This window comes from Centruroides vittatus, unplaced genomic scaffold (assembly GCF_030686945.1).
Source record: "Centruroides vittatus isolate TY-2023 unplaced genomic scaffold, ASM3068694v2 contig_905, whole genome shotgun sequence".
NCBI classification, from domain to species: Eukaryota; Metazoa; Arthropoda; class Arachnida; order Scorpiones; family Buthidae; genus Centruroides; species Centruroides vittatus.
The window spans coordinates 826,912-843,319 of NW_027122595.1; the positions used below are offsets into that span (position 1 = coordinate 826,912).

The 16,408-nt window shown below is 24.8% G+C and overlaps 1 protein-coding gene across 2 annotated transcripts in view; it reads right to left on the reverse strand.

The window, feature by feature from the left end:
- LOC136984174 (dual oxidase-like) overlaps positions 1 to 16,408 on the reverse strand; it is a 41,277-nt gene that overhangs the window by 16,003 nt on the left and 8,866 nt on the right. For both annotated transcript variants that reach the window (XM_067281109.1, XM_067281108.1), the window contains exons 2-4: positions 9,558 to 9,647; positions 2,440 to 2,601; positions 2,170 to 2,357 (exon numbers count right to left, since the gene is read on the reverse strand). In XM_067281109.1, the coding sequence (XP_067137210.1) occupies positions 2,170 to 2,357; positions 2,440 to 2,601; positions 9,558 to 9,647 (440 nt within the window). The remainder of the gene's footprint in view (positions 1 to 2,169; positions 2,358 to 2,439; positions 2,602 to 9,557; positions 9,648 to 16,408) is intronic.

The following is a 16,408-nucleotide window of genomic DNA, read 5'->3' on the forward strand; positions in this document are numbered from 1 at the left end:
ACAAGTTTAATCTCTTCATTCAAAAAATCTTTTAAAAATGGCCTAAACGAATATTAACTCTCTAACCATTTTAAATAGTAGCAATTCATTAATGTTTCGAATGAATAGATCTAAACATTAAAATTAATTTAGCGTTTTATTGTGGATATGACAATCAAAACACGATTAGAAAAATGTAATTTAATTAATGATTAATCGTTCGAAGTCACGTAATTTAGATTAGCTACACAAATAATATAATTACTGCTTACAATGTATAAAACTATGAATACATTTCTAAATTCATCCCCTAATTCATTCCTTTCACTTTGTAAATGCAACATCAATTTTTATCCGTTTCTGTAATAACAAGAGTATCGAAAATGCATTTAATTCGTTAAATATTATACTTTCATGCTTCACTTTTATCAGAATTACAACAGAATTGTTTCTAACAGAGTTTGTGCATAGCTTTCAAAACGTACTGAACAGAATTCAGTTCCGAAACTTCAAGCTGTGAGTTCCTAAAGTTACATGGAATTTTTTACGAAAATAAAAAAAAAAATAATATTTCAAATTCTCCATTTATTTAAGTTTACTATAAAATGAGCATAATTATAATTTTATTACTGAAAAAAGATTGTAATGTGAACAACTTCACGAAATGAAATTTATTTCATAGATGTAAGTCTGGCATATAAAATTCGTTGAAGTATTATGTGATATATATCCAGATAGGCAATACACGACGTTAACGTGCTTTTCATATCAACGCGTTAACAAAGAATATTACGAGGCGAGGCGAATATTTCACCGCCCCCATCACAACCCAGAAGACATTATTATCACTAAGCTATCATTACCCGTGCATATATCACGTTCTTCACGAAATACAACGCCCTTATATCGTATCTTGTGTCCGGAATTCGTGTAACTAACCCAAAGCGACTTATGACCATTGACGAATACTAATTTTTCGTTACACGACAACTAAAGATAATGGCTTCTTCACTGGTTGAAAACTGTCTATTAAAGTCAATTATCGTTGGCTAAATGATTTTTATAAATAGTTACGGACTGTTTCTTTGGTAAAGTGTTTTGCGCTTCAAATTACCGGACCTTAGTTTTACGAACAATTCGGCATCGCTAAGTAAACCATTCTCTTCAAGGTAATAAATTATTCCGAAGGACAAAAAGATGACTTGTGAATTCCGAAACGGTTTACTGATCTTTTAATCAAAAGATTCTCTAAGAAAATCGATTCATTGTTTCATAAAATTGTAAAAATAACGTTTGAAAAATCAACTTTCCTCTTGTACGAGTAACGTAACTTGAGCCACAAAAGCATTGAATGACGTAACATAGTGATATATCTTACGTAACAGTTTGCTTCTGTTTTTACTGCTTACGAAGTTATTCGCGATAACACAATAGAACTGAAAGGATTAAATTTAAACATTGTCTAAGAATTTTATATTTTACAATTTTATTATAATTATTGGCTTAATAAATGATTGCCAAACCATTTTATAGTAACAGAAGAAAAAAAGCTATCTGCTGTGACATTTGCACTAGAATGGATTTTATATGCCATAAAGCCGTACAATGTACTGTACATATTAATTAAATTCAAGCTGTAGTACAGTACAAAAATATCATCGTCAGTTTTCCCGTCATATGATAGAGCGCTGAAAATGATTAAACTTATCCGATATCATAAACGTTTTGCAAATAAATGGAAAAACGCATAATTAATAAACTTTTCATAAAAATATTTTATTAAAATTTATAATAATTCAAATTATTTTAAACCTGAATAGAAGTATCATCTACATCTTGGAAATCGTTTTCAATTTTGTTATTGAGACAAGCAACAAAGTTATGCTTGTGAACGAATGAAAACTAAACGACAAAAGATCAAGTTACTCGATTTACGACATTATCTACAATTTTGAAACGAAAATAAGAAGCGGTAACGAATTCTTGAATAGACAAGAATTTAATTAACTATAATTTCATTTAAAGTTATGTTTACGCACGAGTTTATTTTTTGTTTTAAATTAGACAAATTAAATTACTTTACAATACATTTTTAAAATTCTTAATATACTATGATATTTATTTAAAATTAATTGGAGTTTTGGGTAAAAATTTTTGACTTTTTAAAATTTTTCTGTCATATTTTCTTACCTGTTCTCTGGGATTATTTGGAGATTGTCCAGTTTTAGAATCGTAAAGAGCTCGATGGAATGGCATATATTTAGCTCCTTTGCAATTTCTATCGTATGTTGCATCACAACGATCAATTTTAACTCGATGCACTTCTATGGGACATCCAGGTTCACTCGCCATTAGTATTTCTGAGGTTACAACTTGACCTAAAATAAATGATGTAGCTTAAAAGGTGTTCTGCTTATTTAAATATAAATAATAATCTTCCATTTCGAAGATTAATTTTACCAAAGAAAGCAAACAATGCTGTCAGATTACGAATAGATCCTTGACCATCTTCACCGTTTAAAATCTGTAAACTGATTTTTCGAGCATTTGGACGATCAATGCCAGACATCATGTAAACACCATCAGAATACGATGAAGGCGCTCTTCTAGAAAGTTGGCTTTCTATAAAATAAAAAAATAAAAAGAATGTTATTAAGTAATTAAGTATATATAAACAGGGACGGATTTAGGGGTGTGCAGGGCGCAGCTGCACCTCTCTCTGTAGGTTTTCCCGAGTAAAGTGCTCACATCGTTTCCTTTCTGACCCTCTGTATGGATCTGCTACTGCATATAAATATTTAATTTTATACGTACTGTACTGTACATTTAATATATTAATTTCCCTTATAATTTAAATCATGAAAATAATGCGCGTTGTCTCAATGGATTGCTCTTATTCTACATAATTGTTTACAAAATCTTTCACATGAGCAGAATAAGTTTTCAAAATGTGTTTATATATATTTTTAAAGTAAACACTGAGCCATAAATTTGCATTTTTGTCGAAAATATTTAATGGAGGTTTTAATAGGAAACACGAAAAACATGGATTAACATTATATTCACGCATTTCTGATCCACACTGTTATGTGACTCTTCACATTTATAGGTGAGAGAGAGGTCAAATGATCGCGTGAATCAGGAAAGTTTGAATGTTGTATCAGCGTGAATCGGTATTTTGTATTCCATTTACAACACACGTGAAAGTGTGTGACGATAACGTCATCGGGATTTAATTTTTCTGTCGTATGGAGTGTCATAATAGAGTGATAAGCAGGAATTACATGGAGAAATTCGTAAGAAAATTATTTTATGAATTTTTTAAAATTTAATTATACTACAAGTAGAAAAATAAAAATAATCAAAAACAACGAACTTTTGAGGCTAAATTACAAAAGGTACAGTACATCATAATTTTAATCTCATTAAAATTTTAAAAATGAACAAAGATAAAAGTATAATTTGTCAGTTATCAACGATCTCATTATACAAATAAAACATTTTTATTAAAATTAGCTTTCAAGGATTACATATTTCAAACGTTAAACTAGCAAAACGTGACGTGAGAAAGAAAACTTTTTCAAATTTTAATATAAGAATATAATAATTTAATTACATTTATATACCATAAGCGGATTTTATAAACAAATTTAAATGCAAAATTGACCCGATTCGCCGATTGTAAAGTATTAAGCAATCTTAGGGTCAGGTTAATTTGGTTTCCAGCACGTCTTTTAATGAAATACTTCCTACTACAAGAGTATTTAGAAAATGAAAGAAAGAAATTACATTTATCAAGAAATGAACATAAATATTCTTAAGTCTTAAGAATATTTCAGTTCTTTTTTAAGAAAATTCGGATTCTCTCAATAAAAATTCTTAAATTATATTTTTTTAACGTTATATAATTTTTAACATTTATATAATACTTTTAAAAACATCTATAATATAATTTAAATAATTAAATTAACAAAAAAAAAATTAAATAATGCATTTAAATACGAAATAGTATTTTTAAAATTCATTGATCTCTTCCAATATATTGTTTAAAATTAATTTTATACTTGTCTTATTTAAAACGCTATTTTAATTTTTGGCCTCTTATTCTCGGCAGTATCTTTTAAAATAGTCATTTTTTCTCATAAATATTCATTATATTATTGGATATATATCGGAAATTTTTAAATATTAAAGCTTAAAAATCAAACTTATCTCAAATCACAATAATATAAATTACATCGAGTCATTACACATTAAGCATATTTTTTATTTCTTTTCTTGCAATAAAATTCTTGAAGTCAAAAATTTACATTGCTTTTTTAAAAGGTATAACCTATAAATTTGTAGCAGAGCGTGAGCTTATATAAAAATATAAAATTCTATATAATTCTAAAATTATATAAATGATTGAATTTGAAGTTTTAATTAAAATTTTAACTGAAAATATATAAATGGAATCTTGTTCGGATTACATTTAGTCACTCTGTGAAGAATTTACAATACAGTTATGAAAGTTTCGTTATTTCTCTGTAGCATTATTAAATAACTTGAATTTTATATTATTTTTCTAGAATCCATATTAAGCAATTAAATGAAAAATTCTTAATTAATATTGTAGAATATTGATAAAATAGAACTTTTAATTAATATTCCTTTAAGAATTCTGATTTACAATTTCTAAACAATGTTTTTTTACAAAATTATTATATGAGAAGTTATTATAGAATTGAAAAATTCTCGAAATATTATGCTATATAGTTACTATATATTGTTCTTCAAATGAATCCGTTAAGTTATTCGAATACTAAAAATTACATTTTTAATATTCATTTTTGTTTAAAATGAAACGTTTACATTTCAATTTACGTGTTAGAACATTATCAGTAATACTGAAAAAAGAGTTGATTGATTGGATACAATAGGGAGCCATAAATCTTTAGAGGAGATACAGAAAAGAAACAATTTGCCTTTTTTATTACTTGAAATATCTGGCTCTCCAATCAGGGTATTCAATCAGGGCAGGAGGGTCCAGGGCACAGCTGAACCCTCCTGCCCCTGATTGGATGTGAAAGAAATCGAATTCGAGATTCTCTTTGAAAACATTTTCTGACGCAATTGCATACACTTCGTCGTAACATAAATCTTGATAAAATGCCTCAATAGTTATCTTATCGTACGATTAATTCATCATTTTCAACATTAAATACTTCGCAATTACACAGACTTGCAATTAGTATTTTATTTAATATACCTACTTTTCGTTGTTTAACAATAGACGACAACACAACAACAATTAGAATAAAGCTAATCTTTGTATATTGACATTTTTTTATTTATAACATTAAAATATTATCTAATTTAATTGATTTTTTCATAAATTATCCATTCGTACTTCATAATTAGTCTAATAAATACTTATACATATCAACATCTGTTGTAAGTATTCAAATTGATATTCTTGTACAGTGAAGCGAAAAAAAGTTCATAATAATTAATATCAATGATATTAAATATACCAGGATATGAATATATTAAATTTATAATAATCAGTAAATCACATAATCATAAGCAAACTTGAAACAAAATTAAAGTAAAATTCCAAAAGCATTAATAAGATTTATACATTTAAGAATAGAGAATAATTAAATGTTTCTTTCATCAATAAAAAAAAAAATCACCGAAAAATTAGGAAAAACGAAAAATTCATAATATTTTTGATTCTGATATGAGCCGAATCCATGTCTTTCAGTTTTGTATCCCACTCATTTAAGCTTTAGTTTCTTTCATTTATAGCTCTTATAGAATGTATGAATGGTTCGGGATAAGAATTCTTGTATAAAAATATCAAAAATATATTATTTTAAACAATTTTTTATGTTATAAACTATTATTATGAGAAAATAGGTAATTTTTATCTAAAAATATAATACATAATATTTGTGTATAATATTTTTTATTTTGGATTATTTTTACTTATAAATCTTTAATATAATTTGCACATGCAATGAGATTTTACATGCCAGAATACATTGACTAATTATATCATGCATAAATATTTATAATGATGTTTAAATTTGTAATATCTTCAACTGTACAAAATACATGCACAATGGAAAAAGTTTTCTTGAAATCTTGTATATTTTTAATAGTTAATAAATCTAATATAGGTCTATTAAGTATATAACCTACTTATAACATTTTATTGAAAGTTGAGAGGTTAAAGTAATACATTCTGAAGACTTGAGAGGTCGACTTTTTATAACTATAAAATACATAAAAGAAATTTCTGTGTTATAACATTATATAAGTCAAAAGTTAAGAAATAGGGAGAAAAATAAGTTTAAAAAATCAGAATGGAGTCAATATATCTTCGTGTAGGATGCAAAACAAGTCTTTATCTCAGTCACTTTTCTATACAACTATTATGTAAATATGCAAAAATATGCAATCAATACAAACAACTTGTTTATATTTTCATTTACTTCATCACAAGCAAGGAAAGAATAAGTTAAGAAAGTTAAAAACATATTTGAAAGATCTTCTGCTGAAGAAGCACAGAAAATATTGTGAAACAGAAATAGAAAATAGATAGAAAATCCAATAAATATGAAGTCATGAAATATTTACTCTAAATTGTGATAACCCAAATTTTAAAGATATATACAGTAATTGCTTCACATTCAAATTATGGTGCAGGTATGATTGATTTCTATATAAAAGTCTTGTTTGCAACATATATACTTGATATTACTGAACCGAATCTGGTATAATTCGATTATAAATAATTCGCGAAAGAGTTTAAATAAATATAAAACAATATTTTCAATTTAACATTTAGCTTCGTTATTTTTATAATTTAAAATATAAATTAATTCAATGAATCAAATGACGTACACAAAACAACGATTTAAAATTTCGTTGTCTACATTATTTTTTTGTCATTTCTATAATTCACAAATAAATATGAACTACTGTATATATTGTTAATTTTTAAATAAAGATAAATGCGTAACCACTGAGTATTTTAAAAATATCAATTTACAACGTTTTATAATTATAAGGAAAATTATTAAATTAATATATTAAAATAAAGTCACGAATAGGGGCGGTCTTTTTGAAATTAATGAGGAAAAAAAATCTGAAAGATATTTATAATTTTAATAACAAACGTTTAAAGAAGAGGAAGTGTGTCTCCGCCTACTTTGAATATTGGCCAATCAGTTTCAAAATTTTACAATATTTTTTATGCTTTCTCTTAGAAATATGACAAAGGACTATCTATATTTAAAGAAAGTTTTTACTCAGCACAACAACTAAAAAATAGGACTATTCATAAAAACTAATAGTGTTAATATTTAAAAGTGAATATATTTTATTTTTTTAAATTATTTAATTTAAATAAATGTATTTCTAATATATTCTGTCTATATATAGTAATTTAACGAAAATATTAGCATATTATAGATAATAAAATGGGTAACATAGACAAAGTATCGAGATCATACAAAAGTTTTGATTGACGCCCCATGACTCTTCGGGCGTTATTAGAAACCAGCGTAGGACCCGAATTATTGACGTATTAATATTACTTAAAAGGGTGTTTTTAACCTATTTTAACAAATTTTTACAGAGAAACTGCTTGATTTTGTTTGTTAACATTTTAAAAATTAGCGTTGCGAAACAATATTTTCGTGTATTCTGCTTTTATCTAATATATCTTGTATGAAAAATACAGGTTTGCAGTGAAAATATATAATTTGGAAGTCCTATTTTGTGGTCTTGTATATTAACAAATCAGATTTTAAAAACTAACTTGTTACAATGAACTCGTGCAATCTCTAAATGATACATCTTACTTTCTAAAGAAATAGGTAAATAAAAACAGCATAAATAATTTTTAAAAATTTGCAAACCTATAATAATTGTTAAACTTTATAATAATTTTAAATCCATAAAAATTGTATAAAACGTTGTTATAGATTATTTATTATTGTAATATTTAGAATTACCTTTTAAAATAAGATACAAATATTTTTTATAGGCCCTATAAATGGTAAACTTCGAAAGGCTCATGAAGAATATTTATTATTATTATATGTTTTAGCTTTTTTATCTATGGAAATTTAGAAACAAATTGATTTTTCGCTGTGAATTTTTCAAAAAATTGTACTGTAATTCCTATTTATTATAAAATTCTATATAAAATATAATCAAAGCTTACTGTTTCACTATTTCTACTTCAATATTTCTATTGTATTATTTAGAACTTAATTTTTGTATAATTTGATCTCTTTAAAGGCAAGTGACAGAATAGAAAATGCAAAATACTTTTAAAGGTAGACCTGTATTTCTACTAAGATCTTCTAACTTTTGAAACAAAATAAAAGAATTTCTGAAGTTTTTAAATTTAGTTTACATAAATTTTGGCTTTGGAATCCAAATTATTTATTAGACACATGATATGTATTCTGTAAAGCTATCAGCAAAACATAACATACTCGGCGAATGACAGTGTATAGTTTCAAGACGCATATGTCAGAAATGTATCTTTCTAACCCGTGAAAATATTTACTGAGCAAACAAATTAGATGAGATAAATGTCGAAAAAATCATGATTCATGTTATCCGAGACGGATAAACTTTTCAAATTTATAAAACATTAGAAACAATATCAGAAAATTGAAAGTAATATCACATATAAAATGTAAGTGAAGTTTAAGGATCGCTTCGAAATTTTCCAACCGCATTTTTATTTCAATAAATATATGATTTTTTGCATTGCTAAAATAACACTTTAACTTTCGACATCTCGTTTCCTGTAAATTTATTTAAATTTTCCTCAAAAAACTGAACGCCATTCATTCATTCCGTTAAAAAAATTCACAATGTAAAACAGATTTCTATCAAGGGTAATCTATATTTATCCCAAATGAATGAGAATCTAATTATAAAAATAAATAACAATTATGTTTTACGTGTTTTACGGGATGTTTAAAACGAAACAAAATTCTTTTGTTGTTGTAACAATAAATGAAAAAAGTAGTCGTTAAGACGGCAGAACAGAAGAACCGTCCTATCTGAGCGAAGATGTTATTGTATGTATCGTTTCATTCAAGGTTTATCCAGACAGCTTTTCTCTAGAGCAACTTGTGAGATAATAAGACCTTCATTACTTCCCGGTTGTTCTCGACCTTGACAACAATAACAGCCAGGTACTGTAAATTCTTTATCACTTCAAATATAGTATTTATTAATAAAATGACAAGATTATCTACTTCTTTAACGAAGATCCCACATAAAAATGTCGAAATAAAATTCCATTTTAAAACATAAATTATATTTTTACCCGTGTAATAAGTTATCTTTTCGGTAATTCGGTTGAGTTACGGTGGCGATAAAATTATTATTTGTCCTTGTGCCGAACAACCGGGGAGTTATTTAGTAAGGAGCGATCCATTGATCATTTTGATGACTCGCCGTTCTTTAAACAAGACAAAAATCGTATAACTCAAAAAATAAATTAATACAAATATGTAAAATATAAATAACTGTATATAGAAAATGAAATTTTGACTTACCAACCGAACCCCAATCGGGATGAGCAAGATTGTTATACCATCCATCGTACCTCTGTTTCTCTTTATAAGAATATATTTTTGGATTATTTTCTGCAATTAAAATGAGAATAAATCAATTTAAAATATTTCAATTTTAAATACTTTCTAATAAATTACATTTAATTAGAATATGTAACTTTTTAGCCCGATTGTACAATTGATTTTTCTGTTAAACTCTTTCAAACGGAACCCTCAGACGATGATCTCACCGTTTAACTGTTTAAAACGAGTTGACCTATATCTCGGGGCTAAAATCCGATTCTTGAAGAAAGTAATAGTTTTGTGTTGCTTCCTAAATATTAGTATTCAGAATATACACTATCATCGAAATTTCCTGTTCTTAAAATAACAATACACATCTTTTGTTATCAATTGTTCAGCAATATAAAAACTTCTTTATTTAAAAAATTATTTTAAAAATATTGACTACATCACATCTATTAAGAAAATGCTAATGGAAAACCTAAAATTAACCCAGATTCGCTTCGTATGACATGAAAAAAACCCAATTATTTTCTAAGAATTTATTCAACCATAATTAAAGGTCAAGGTATCTAAATAGCATTCCTTTTTTGATTCATTATTCTGTTTTATTTGGTAATATATTCCTATTTTGTTAGCAAATCGATCATAATATAATCATTATTGCAGCATAAATATTCCACGAAATACGTATTTTAATCTATTAGAAATTTGTTTCAACAATTACCTTTATTTAAGTATCAATATCATAGAAGATACTTATCAAGTGATTGAAATCTAGTATGTTGTTCCATAATTACAATTGCTTACATCAGATGAATGCAAGTCATCTGATGTAAGCATAAAGCTAAATGGTGTCGTGAAAATAAGAAATGAAACATTAGATTGATTTTTGGAACGATTTGGCGTGATGATTTACTATAATACTGAATAATTTACCCTAGTGATTTTAAGTAACAGGTCTATTCCTAATCGAATCGGTTCTAGTAATTTAAAATTATGAATAATAATTTAAATTTTAACATTTGTATTTCAGTGTACACTTCCGAGAAATACTTTGATAGTTTACTTTGCTAATTTATTTACTAATCATATTAAATTACAACTGTATTATATTTTAAAAACAGCTCAAATTAATTCGAAGTGTTTTATACTATGCCATTTAATATATTTATTTACTATTGTAATAATGTTTTGTGTGCTCTCTTTTTGAGTCAACAAATTTGAATTTGTATTTCAGTAAGCAAATTACTTAAAAATCATAAAGTTTTTAAAGTTTATCTAATGATTAATGGTTAGTATCAAACATTTCAAAAATAATAATTCATATTAAAAATTAAACGTAAAAATCTGTCAAGAATTTTTTAAATTGTTTTTTAAGTGAGATTCGAACCCAAAATTAGATGTATGCAGAAAATTAGTTGATAAGAAGAATTCTGTCCGCGAGATTGCATTAAAAGAATTGTAAGAAAATTATAAGAAAGAAAATTGTAACCCTATATATAAATATTCTTCAGTTATAATTTCTTGTAAATAAGAACTTAATTTAACTAAGAACCCCGATTGTTTTCTTTTTTTATTTTTTATTCATTTATAAGTTATAAGAAGTTTAATCAACTCTCATGAATTTTCTTAAGACAAGTTCCCGATATGCATCTACAAAAATGCTAATTTGCATTTTTTTTTAATATTAAAATTATAATTTTATTCAAGCTGTCAATAAAGTCAATAACAACTCAATTTTTATATTTAACAAGCAAAACAATCCTAATATCTATTTTATAAAAGTGGAAAAAATATTTTTCAATTGTTGAATAAAGAAAGATATATTTTTAATTGAAATATTTAAAAAACTGAAATTAGTAGTTTATCATTTGTCGTTAAAAACATGTTAATATAATACTAAAATACAAAAAATTAATACTAAGCAATTAACAAATATAGGTAAATGTAAATTTAATAAAAACAATAGTCCAAATTTAATTCGTAGATATATTTGTTCAAAATAACTACTCGAGATAAACACATAAAGATAAGTTTAGAGGCCTTAAAATGTTCAAAATAAAAAACGCTAAAATTATTTTTATATTTTAATTTTTACCATTATATTAAAATTCCTATATTAATTATATTATAATATTAAAATTCTTATTTGTATTGTAAATTTATATACTGAATGCTTGTTATATCCTCCGTATGAAGAAACAGGGAGAGTGTCCACTGACCTTATTCCTGAAATGTTAGTGTATGGATTTATTGTTTTTATTCCATTAATGGTAAAAAGGATTGTAGATGGGAAAGCCAATAGAGCAAAAAAGATTATATTAAAATTTTTATTTTTAAGTCGAGTTTAATAACCTTTATCCGAAAGAATTTAACTAATGCATTTTTGTTTTTTATTTGGAGTCAATATTTTCTTTGAAAGATAGGAATCGATTTAATTAATTTGATCGCAAAGTTTTTAAAAATTATATCGTGGAATTTATAATTAATATTTAATATAAGATAATAACTGCAAATTTTATGAGTTACGTATAAATTTTAAATTGATTTTTATACAGTTTTAGGAAGTTCGTTTGCTATTTTATCATCATATAATGTATTTATGTTCAAACATTATACATGTTATTAAAATGTACGAGTATTTGATGTAATGTTTATGTTATATTATATTTAAATGATTAATAAGACAAATATACAAAATATATTCTTCTGGATTTTCTTGTAATTATTTATTACAAGAAAATTTTATGCCGCGTGGATAAAACCATTAAACGATAATGGCAGGTACGCGCCTCACCAACGGGCAAGTCACGTGGAATTTTCCGGAGTTTCTTCATGTATCTAACATCTAAGTAGGGGCGGTTTCCCATAGAAAGTCCTCCCCTTGGCAGATTGCCCAGGTGTTACGTTACCTTATCTCATCAATCTAACCAAATTCAATCTATTTCTTTCATATGTAAAAAGCTATATATTATTTTCTATATTTCAACCTTATTGATTGAAAACTCACAATAATTCAACAACATTTATTCAAACTCCATTACATGTTTTTGTATACAAGCCTTCATCAGATAAATGAATATGCCAAATGGATCAGATAAATGGAGACATGCCAAATATTTTGACTGATATTTGTTACAATAAGTAGCATTTCAGTGTTTTTTTTTCCTTCAAATTATAGCCATTATACATTTCCCACAAAACCTGTAATGATTAGCAAAAATGATTAGGAAGAATACGATAGGTGTTTGTGAGCATAGTTACACAAATCAATAATTTTAAATTTTTGTACAAAATTTAAAAATCTCGAAGATAAAACCCTCATAAAAACGAACAAACTTGATATTTACATTTCTAAAAATCATTAAAAAACATTATTTTTGAATGTTCTTTACATCTTGTTAATTGTAAAGTACCTGAAAATTTGTACATTATAAGAGTACGATTGTATGACATTTTGTTCATATTTACTCAATGAATAAAGAAAAATAACAATAAAGACAAATTTAACTAATTTCTACGAAGTTATAACTAAATTGTATATTTTCTATGACTTGTAGTAATTATTTCAACTTTTAATTTTAGTTTTAAGAATTGATTTAAACTTTCTCAGGCTAACAATAAAGTATAACGTGATAAATGTTAATATGAAGCTGGCTGATCATTAAAACTTTAATTTAGAAAGTCGTCTGAGCACTACAACTTTTGAAAAATTTACATTGAATTTTATTAGAAAATAACTTAACAACAAATAAAATCTGCGATATTTTCTATCTGTTTTCAATATCAATTAAAATTCTTTCAGCAAGTATAATATACAAAAACTTTAATCCAATATAAAATACATAAAAGATAATAAATGTAATGGCACGATTGTATTTCGTTTATTAATTTTTTTTAAAAGTCTATAATTGTTTTTTTTTAAATTATAAGTATAATATAAACAGGAAAGATAAATATTTTCTTTGATAAAGTCAAAGAATATCGTAAAAAGACTATATAAATCTGATTCTTTAGAATTAAACGCCTGATATTTAATAAATATAGCCTATATGTGTTGAGAGAAAATATTGTTAATTGAATTTTGGTTCTATGTTTAATTAAATTCAATCATACACCCATTTTATTAGCTCCTACGCAAAACTACACTGACAAAAAACTTAATAATAACTTTAACCACACCAATCAAATTAATTTTTTATTGAATATAGGAAAAGCAAAGTTATTAATTTTTATAACAGCAATCCAATATAAAAATCGGTTAAATATGGTAGATGTAACAAATGGCATCAAATTTTCTGTTTTTGCCACCTTCAAAAATCAATGTATCGATAAGGAACCGATAAAGAATCAATGCAACGATAAAAAAATTAAAACAAATTATATTAAAATATGATTATCATCAATTCAATATAAAATCTAATGTTAAAATTCAATAACAGTATCTACTCTCAATCATTCTGGAGAGTAAATTGTACACAATAAATACATTTGCATGGATTTCAACTATCGACATATATATACTTCAATTAAGACAATTTTTGAGTCTAACAACTAGATTTAAACCAGAAAAACTATTTTTGAATTATATGTAAAATCTACTCATCAGAATTCTTCATAAATTTTCGAAATTTTATAAAAGATATAATCAGATATCTTCAATATTCTTCAATACATCCTATTCAGTCATTGATATTCCTTCAAATATTTTTTATATTTTTGATTTCTCAAGTGTCCAACATAAAAATTAAAATTATTTTAAATTCTTTTCATTATAAATTTCTACATGTAATCCTTACAATATTGAAAATCTCTTCTTTTATTAATTTATATATTTGTTAAATAAGAAATATTTATAATAAACGCTAACAATTAAAAAAAAAAATTCTATGTTGTCATATCGTTCAATTTCATATCTAAACTGTTTCTGTTAATCTTTCATCACTTTCCGTTACATTAGATTTCGCAATTGTACAACTGTAGTCTATGTGATGCTTGTAAACATTACTCTTTATTCTTTTAAGTGTAAAAAACGTAAACAATTGTAAAATATAAAAATAAAAAAATACTTGAAAGCACTAAACCTCATCTCATGCAAACCCCAATAATTTATGATTATCTTCACTGCGTTTCAAAAGTCATCATATAACATAAAAGCCTATTATAATAAAATACAAAAGAATCATCTCTTTCAAACTGGATCTTTTGTTTGCAATTCACTGTGTCCATTTTATTAAGCTATTCTATTTAGTTTCTTTTTTGTTTCTTACTTGTCTGTAACTTCTTTTCATTGGCTAAATATATCACGACATTAATTAATTAATATTTATTTATTTACAAGATGGAAAGTATAAGAACTGCATTGAAATGCTGGAAAGACCACCATTGAAAAATGCTTCAATTTTCACTTTAATTAACAGCAAACTATTATAAATGAATTTATTTAACAATGAAATTTACAAATCTAACATTTATCGAAGTATTAAAAATTTTATTTATTTATTTATTAAAATGATTACAGTTTTTAAAATTTTAATTTCCATAATTATTAACTCCTGGGATTATTTTTAATATTTAACTATATATATATATATATATATATATATAAATTATTCCTATGAAAAACGACTCATGACAAAATTCAGGAGAAAAATAGAGAATTTCTTTACAAAATAAAACTGAAAATGAAATAATTACGATTTATTTAAATCATAATTATCGAGGTTAATATAAATCATAACTGTTTTTATATTATATTTAACTCACCGTTGGCTAAACATGTAGGCTACATTTAATTAACTGTATGACATTAAGACAATTAGACAGATATTAATCTAAATACAATAAAAATTAAAATTCGAATAAATATCGTCCATTTTAAATATATTCTTTAAAATAATTAAAGAAAAAGTAAATCACGAAAAGTGGAAAACATTGTACAATGTATAAATAAATGAGAAAGGAGATAGATATGTTGTTATTTCGTGTTGTAATTTCATGATGAGCGTGACTTATATTCTGGACTAAATCGTATATTATGAAATCTCTCGAACGTTTTCAAACTTGCTGCATGTTGCTTATATATCAAGGACAGTTTGAACATTTGTCTACTTTATGCATTCATTCAATCCACTAAACTCACATATTCTATTATTACATCTTTATATAGGTAACACAATAATAGGTATATAAATCATCTCTATTATTATTAACCTATACATAAGTTTGTATTTAATATAAAATTATATTTTTTATTATATTATTTATTGTGACAATAAATAATGATAAAAATAGAAATTTGACAAGCGAACATTAAGAAATACTCGTTTTTTTTCGGTTAATTTATGGGTAATGCAAAATTATTTATATACAATTTGAAAGTATTTTTTAGATAAAATGTAATTGTTTTTAATGTAAAATTTAAATTTTCACTTTAAATATAGGCTAAATAATGCGTAATTCATGCTAAGATATTTAATAATTTTAAACGGTTAAACGTAAAAAAATTTCGCCGAAATATCACGAAAATATTCCGATTTTCAAAAGTCAATTAAATATAAACTACACTAATTTTTGTTAAGAAATAATTATTATTTTTAAAAATTATACATAAATAACGCATTTTTTTAAAAAAATCATTTTAAAATTATAAGTAATTTTAAGTTTTCCGTATAAATTTTATATACAAATCATGTACAATTTAATCAAAAAATTTGCAAACATTTCTAATAAATTTATATTTAATTCTTTTTAAAATATGAATTATTTTAAATATTTTAATACCATTTTTTTTTAAAAATTAATGATAATAATAATAATTATTATTA